General features: G+C 28.1%; 1 protein-coding gene across 1 annotated transcript in view; it reads right to left on the bottom strand.

The window, feature by feature from the left end:
* Nucleotides 1-6,386: 6,386 nt before the first annotated feature.
* The window catches only part of LOAG_17782 (B-box zinc finger family protein), a gene marked incomplete at its 5' end in the record, with an annotated part of 35,810 nt that continues 33,778 nt past the window's right edge, over nucleotides 6,387-8,418 (bottom strand). Inside the window, 4 exons of the mRNA XM_020450444.1 lie at nucleotides 6,387-6,601; nucleotides 6,762-6,907; nucleotides 7,174-7,279; nucleotides 7,659-7,789. Of these exons, the coding sequence (XP_020305881.1) occupies nucleotides 6,394-6,601; nucleotides 6,762-6,907; nucleotides 7,174-7,279; nucleotides 7,659-7,789 (591 nt within the window). The 3' untranslated portion in view covers nucleotides 6,387-6,393. The remainder of the gene's footprint in view (nucleotides 6,602-6,761; nucleotides 6,908-7,173; nucleotides 7,280-7,658; nucleotides 7,790-8,418) is intronic.

Genomic DNA, 8,418 nt, shown 5'->3' on the forward strand with positions numbered 1-8,418 from the left:
TTATTATTATTATTATTATTATTATTATTATTATTATTATTATTATTATTATTATTATTATTATTATTATTATTATTATTATTATTACTGTTATTATTACTATTATTGTTACCATTATTACTAATAATTATTATTGCTGCTGCTGAATATTAATAAGAAAGCTTTGCTTGAATTTCTGCCTCAAAGTTCTTTTAAATATTTTTCTATTCAGCCAGAAGAAAAAAAACCCTATATAAATTTTTTTAATAATAGTGATTATGCAAGCTAAGCTTAGATTTTGGAAGTTTGACTTTATCATTTGAGAAATAAAATAGTGAATTGAAATGAGGGTTTGATTACCATACTGAGTGCAGAAGTTTTGATTAGCAAATGGAAAAGCTATTTCGCTTTATTTCGATTAGCCGATGAAAATCCATCGTTGATTAGCATGATGTCATCATATCACTTATCAGAGATATTTCCGCTTTAAATCATTAGTAACGAATATTTCTAAGACTTCTAAAATAATGTAAGGAAGAAATAAAAAGAGTTTAACTTTACTTGATGTAATCAATTTTAATTCTATTCTTTGAAATGTTCTCTTGATGCTTATCTGAATGATGTGAAATGAAGTAAACAACTGCCAATAATAATGAAAGAATGTTCAACATACGAACATATTTGAAATGGATCTAATTCGAATTATGATGATTGAAAGAATTTATATTATTGCTGTTCTTTACAGCTATTGTATTAAAATGAAATTCAAAAAAGGAAACAGCAATAAATTTACAAAAAAAAAAAAAAGAATATAAATATTGTTTGGAACTGTATAATTTGCATATTTAATTTGAATTCAAATTTTATTTTCTTTGCTTATTTTGGAAATTTAAAATATAATAGAGTTTCTATTTGTTACCGCGGTTTACTTTTTTATTGGTTAATACGAAACATGATTGACACTAATTGTTGACAAATCTCTAACGATTGGATTCATCTTACTAAGATGTCTTGAGATTAGACATCGTGAAGCTCTACGAGAATGCAGATCAATTGAAATTACAGTTTGTTATAGAATTATATAACTCATTGTAATATCGTATTTAAGCAGAATTCAATGATGCGTTACAGTATAGCGTAAGTATTACAACGGTTTGATAATTTCCGGAAGTAAAACGGATGAAAGTGATAGGGAAATTTTGGTTGACAAATTTCTGGATTGTTAATCAATGAAATTAATCAAGCTAATAATTATAGAATAACTAGGAGAATGGAGAATTGCATGATAGAATAACAATGAATTCATAGCACTACTAAATTATTAAAATGTAATCTATCTTATAATCAATATTTCTAGAATAATTATTTCTCTTGGAATAAAAATATTGAAAAGTTAAATTAACAAATTATCAAATTAACATCTCCTGTTGTTTTTTTTTTTTGCTCAGATTGGTCGATATCAGGTGAAATTTTAATTTAGAAAGAAAATGTAGGGAATGAAAATGGGAAGAAAGTATTTAATTTAATGGAGATGAAATATGTTAGTTATTGGATTATTTTTAGTTATTCGATAAGACTATTAAAAATCTCTTATTTTAAATAAAAAATTAGAAAAAAATTTTATTTGTATCTCAACTTATGATACTTTTTCAATTCATAATTGAGCACATTAGCTAAAAATACCCATTTTTTTTTTTTTTTGGAGGAATTTTTGTTTAATGACGTTTACCTTGAATTAATTAACGTTTATTATATTGTCGTGGACAATTGGTATCAATGACAAATGTATATGACATGAAAATTAATTTTACATGTATTTATATTACGATTATATTACAATCATTTTATAATGATATTATAATTGATTTACATTTGATATTATAAGTACTGCAATGATATTATAATTAATTGCAATGATATTATAATTAACTTCCTTACATTATTTCAGGTTTAACATCCTTTATTCAATTTCTTTTTTTTTTTTTCCAATACAATGTTATTTTTCAATACTCTATTTTAACTTTTCAATTTTCATCCTTTTTTTAATTCAATTATTTCCTAATTTCACTTCATATCAATATAACATCCATGCAAGGAAGTGTGTGCAACACGCATATTAAAATCAAAATTTACGGATGAAATGAGCTATTGTTTTAAATATTATTGTTTGTGCAATGATGTTTACATTTCATGAATTTGACGAAACAAAAATGTGAAATCGATGGATAAAGATAGAAGAGATTAAAATGATTCGTTAAAATTATTTCGATTAAAGCAATTCAAATAAAGATGAAGGCCAAAGATTGAATTCATCTTTTATAATAAAAATGCTAATTTTGAAAGAATATAACTATTAGCCCAATAAACATCAATGCTAAATATGCTGTATTAATATTGCTTAATTTTTCTTCCACTATCATTACTATAATTCTTTTATTTTCCCAACATTGATCAGAAATAATTATTTTAAGCCTAAACAATCAAACTTGCATCCCCATATATATGAAGTAAACAACTTATTTGTCGCAACATAACCCTCATTTGGTGAAGTTGTCACCATTAAGTATGAGATAATTAGATAATCTAAATGAAATGCCTTAATAACCAATGTATCATTCTGTAATCAAAAAATCTGTTATCTGAGATATCTAAGATTTCTTAGATGCATAACAATTGGACATAAATGCTAAAAATGAGTGCATAACAAAATTAGATTGATCGAATTGATCGTATAGAAGTGAGATCGGGAAATTTTTGTATTAACTTCTTAAGATTTAAAATAAATTTTAGATTGATTAGCTGATCTAAAGTTCATCCGAGGGACTAGATCATTGGACTAATTTTAACTTAATTTAATTAGTAATTTAATTTAGATTGTTAACATTTTTACAACAAGCATAAAAGCTTCTAAAATTTACAATCATCCCAGTGAAGTTGATTTGATTAATATCACGGTAATTCAACAAATAAAATTTGCAGATGCAATAAGAATTATTAAATAAGAAACAGTTACTAGAACAATAAGATTAGTTTGCTTATTAATTAGGATCTTGTAATTTTTGATTCGTATCAGCTATGTTTCATAATTGCTTATCATCAAATCTTTTATACAATATTGATAAAGTATGGTTATCAAATTTATAGGGTACTTTTACTACAAATCGTTGTTCCACTTTGCAAATTTACAATATTTTGTCGTTGTTTTTAATTTTTTAAACTTTAATGACTGAAAAAATTTTTCATAAGATACAAAAATTTTCACTTATCTTTTTCTTTCTGAAATGAGAAATCTCCTGAATGATCCCGAAAAATAAAGTTTCTGCTATAAATGTTATTTTCCAATCTCCTTTATATCAAATAAAAATATTAGGAAAATCGAATTTAGAAATATTTGAAAATTCAAAAACTTCATCATTTAATTGTTACAGGTGAAGGTGAAATTAATTATAAATTATTTTTTATTAATTGCATATAACGTGAATACAGCATTACAATTGAAAATAATTATCAAAAAAGGTTTTAGCATTGACAGGTAAGCTATTAACATTTCAGGTTGAATATAAACCATATCAAATGATCAAATATTTCGATTGATACCAAAGAATTCATTTCATTTTTATTAGCTGAATAACTGATGATTTGTTTATGAAGGAAATTTTTATGGTCAATATCATTATGTTTCATAAAAAAAAATATTCCACTTTATGGTGTGTCACAATTCCGTCATCATCAAACTTTCCAATTTTATATTTATTATTTAGAGAGCGAAACTTTATGATAAATCAGTTTACAAACTTTCATGCGCGTCATATTGCATTTATTTTTTAGGCTTCATTAGGATCAAACTTAATTAGTAACTGCTATTTAACGATAAATGGTAAGCATTAAACTTGTTATTAAAATACAACAAAAGGAAGGTATTGGAAAATGATTTGATAATTAGCACAATTCAAATTTTAACTTTATAACCTTAGCATTGAAATTTTTAAAAACTCCTTGATTAACTTTTAAATAATCCATCCGCGAGACCTTTTAGACAGGTCCTCCAAATATATATTTTAAGTATATTTGGTGTAAAATTGAAATTTCAGAAGTTTCAAATTCTTCAAAAAGTTTCAAAAAGCAGAAATTTTCAATTTTACCGTAAATATAGTTTCATCATTTCTGATTTAGCAAAAAATAAAAATAAAATGGGGAAAAATGAGATTGAACATCCATATGGAACTTTTAAAACAGGATTGAAATGATAAAAAACGATTTACGTTAAAAAATACATTAATTTTTTTCTACAAAATAAAAAAAAAAATGTTAATTTAGACTATTTAGTCCAACCGATGATGTAAACTTTCATGTTTATATTAATTTGTTCCATATTAATTTTGGAAAAATTTTGCACAAACTTGTTTGATTAATTTTCCCGTTAATTAGACAATGCAGAAAAATTTTAGTTATTTCTAATTAATAGTGTTACCTTATCAGGTTATGCAATTTGGATTTTATATTTACTAATTAAAAGAGAAAATAAAGAAGAAAATGTCATACAGTTACACGTTTCATGAAGAGTTTGCCGATGGAAAATATCGATAATGAAATATCCAAGATGAAGTACAATTAGAATTGCCGAAACTTCGTACAACATGATGCTCACATGAGTACCACTAACAACACCTTTTCTTAGATATTAATTAATTAATTATTAGTTACGCTATCATTAATTCTAAATGCATGTTTTTCTTTGAGATCCATGGTGTAGCAATATTTCCAACCTGGTTGCAATTTTTGGGATGATACTGCTTTTTATTTATACGTTTATTAATTCACTATTTCACTTATGGTACTTGAATGAGAACCATCATGATAGTCGAGAATTGAAATTCTTCTTTAATGTTCCATAGAATTTTTATTCATCTAATTACAGGAATTTGTTAACCAGTAATATTATTAACCATAAATCTTTTTTTTTTTTTTTTTGCTTGAAATCTATTCCGCATAATATTCACATAACGCATTAGCAAATCCATGGGAACAATTAGCTGTCTAAGATCAGGTGAGTTTTCATAGTATATATAATGTCTTATTTTCATTAAATTTATTTTTATTCCTTCAATTTCAATAATGTTTTATTACACTCATATTATTTGAAATAGTTGAAAGCCATATAAATTTGCAGAAAAAAAAGAAAGTTTTTTTTTTATTTTTCTGGAGGACATGAAAAATAAAATTACATTGGTGAGAAAAAGGAAAACTAAAAAAATCGACAAACAAAAGAGAGAGAATTTCCATGAGAAATTTCATTACCAATTGAAAGTTAAACCTAAAATGCAAATGTAAGTGAGAAATTCAAAAAAACAATGACAAGATCAACAATTGCGGAAAATAAAAAACAATGGAATAAATAAAATATCAAACAATCTATCACAACCCAAAGGAAAATTAAATTTATTGAAATAATGTAGGAGATCGAATTTAGGTGTGAAATTTGAGTTTTTATAAATGAAGACCTTTCAACAGCTGCTCTTTTATACTCTACCCAAACTGACCCAAAATTTATAAGGACGGACCACAGATCAGATCAGAGTTATCTGTCCATTAGACGAAAACTTGAGAAGATTATCATGAACCTGATCTTTACCCTAATCATAATTCCTACTCGTAAGCTTTGTTAAAATCTTTGGCTTTATAACATAATGTCAAATTATTACAAAGTTTCCTAAACAATTTATCACTGTGATACAAAAATTTAGTCGATGTCAGTGAACAGCAATAAAACTGCACACAGTCCCTCAACGAAATGCCCGAAATATGCAACAAAATTTTGCATTTTTTTAATGAACGAATCGTAAAATTTACCCTCATAGGTGTCTTGAAATGTTAACCTCTCACTATGCATACAATAATAAACGATGACATAAATTTCAAATATTTACAGACGTTCACCAAGAGAGAGAAAAAAAAAATTCTAGAAAATTTCTAAACAAGCCGAAAACAAACTACCAAATAACCAAAAAATAAGAATTTACGATCATCTTTATTTACAATTATATTAAATCATTTTTTTCGCCTGTTCACCTATCCATGCAATTCCTTCACGACACCACATGAAAAATAGGCTACGTACGTCATAGTGCAAATCCGCCAATTAATTGTACTATTTGGCGTATTTTAAGACAGTTACCCGAAAAATTCCGAAATATTCAATTTTTAAAAAGAAAATGAAACGAAAGAACAAGTATAACTTAACCAAACTATCTATCACCGTTATCATCCATACTTCAGCATGATATCAGGTTACATTCGAATTAACAGCGCTAAGTCAACAAAAATGCATTAAAAAATGCTAAAGAATAAGTAGGAAAAAACTTGAACGCGGATAAAATCTGGCAACGATGAATGTTGGGAAATTTGTTGAGTGAATCAAAACGTACTGATATTCCGGCATATACCACAGCCAAGTGGAAATTCTTCACCTGTTGGTGGATGTTTAACCCTTAAAGGGCATTCATTTCCATCTAGTTGTATCCCTTTCGGACCAGCTGGACATTTGGGAAGAAGTTTTTTCGGCAAGCATATTAATCGTTGGAAATCATCATGACATGCTGTACAAAAGTGTGTGGTACCAAAGCTGCAAAACCAACAGGATTGAATAACCTCAGATAAAGCATATTAACTGCGATTAGTAGAAGTTTTGCAAATTTCTTAGCTTCGTACAATAGTTTAGCATCATATGAGACTTGAACAATGTCTAGATTTCATTTTAAAAGGGCCAATTCATAGTAACTTACCAGAAATAAACAGCAACTGAGCAACAAAAACGACACTTAAATTCAAGGAAGTCTACTCCATGACGTCCACAGATTTGAGCACCTACAACATCCGAACAACCACCACAGATCAGTTCCTCAGGATTATACTGTGAATTATCCAGTTCCTTAAATAAGCGCTTCTTCTAACACAGTAATTGCAAAGGAATTTTACGAATTGAAAAAGTTGAGGAAATTTTTGAAATAAACCTGCGGGCGAATAGCATGAGATTAGAAAAGGATGAAAAAAAGCAATACTTTTCTCGCCCCTTTCTGATATGATAATCGCAGGCCTACTCAAAAGCAAGTTAGATTTCCGGAAATAAGTCGCGCTGTAAGATTTCAAAAAATCTTAAAACTTTGGATTAAATTTATCTGTTTCAACAAGGCTAACCTGCTGACAACGACTTTCACCACCAAAATAAGCCTTCCCACATTTAAAACATAGCACATACATGTATCGCTCCATTGCATATTCATCCGGCTTCTTGTGAAGCTCACTGAAAAAAAGCTACTTGACTAATAAGTTTTAATAGTTTCATAACATTGGACTAACCGAAACCTAGTGGTGCTAGTGGAACGGTAACGACTTAGTAATGTCAAAAGATGGAGCAGTATTTTTCCCGAGTTTTCGAAAATTCCGATAGGAAAAAAAAAAACTGCTGTATCATTTGTAGTGACAATCACTATGCAGTCAAAATAAACAGCCTAACCAAGATAAACAGTAGATAAATTAAATGGTTTGGTTTTATGTTTACTATATAAACCCTTATCTCGATGGATGCTTAAAATTATGAAGCATCCATTCAGTTAGAAATAAAATTTATTCCTTTTTAGCTTCACAATGTTAATTGTCCAAAAAGAAAAGGGAAATTTTACCTGCTCTCAGATGAAGTCGCATGAGAGAGCAAAAGGCCATCATATTCAAGCCTTAAACGTGCTTTACTCAATACTTCGTTATACAAATCTTTTAATGGAAGTAACAAATCTGCTACTGATGGATGATCAATCTGGAAATTGAAAGAAACTAGGCCTGAAAGATATGGAACGAATATGACAAATGATACCAGTTATCTAATACCTAATGCTAACCATATCTCATGAATCACATTAGCTAAACTGCCAAGTAAGTCGTCCTAAACACTGACAAAGCGAATAAGCTCATGGTGAGAAACTTCTGTTATTGTCCTTTTTTTTAACTTCTTTCCCAAAACCGATTTCTATAAAATACCTTACCATATCTCCTGTAATTTTAAATGAAAACAATATCATAATTCAGGACATTCGATGGCTGTTGTATCAAGTATACCTAACTCATGGTACAAGATTGATAGGGTTGTAAAGATTCGGCTAACTTGTTCTTTGCACAATGGGCACTGCATAAAGCGAAAAACAATCCGTGGCCCGTTCCAACGCTTCTCGAGTACAGTTCGCACACAGTGATAATGGAAAATATGGTCGCAAGCCAGCTGAATACACGGTGCACCACCCAAACGATCCGTAAAACATATTACACACAAATCATCTGCATCTTGCTTTATATCTGAAAATTCAACTATGGAAGAAATGAACATTATTCCTCTAGAAGAATAAAAGATAGTATAACCAATGGTGATGCTTTCCTTTAAATTTCAAATAT

The sequence above is a fragment of the Loa loa genome (assembly GCF_000183805.2).
Source record: "Loa loa unplaced genomic scaffold supercont3.127, whole genome shotgun sequence".
In the NCBI taxonomy this organism is placed as follows: Eukaryota; Metazoa; Nematoda; class Chromadorea; order Rhabditida; family Onchocercidae; genus Loa; species Loa loa.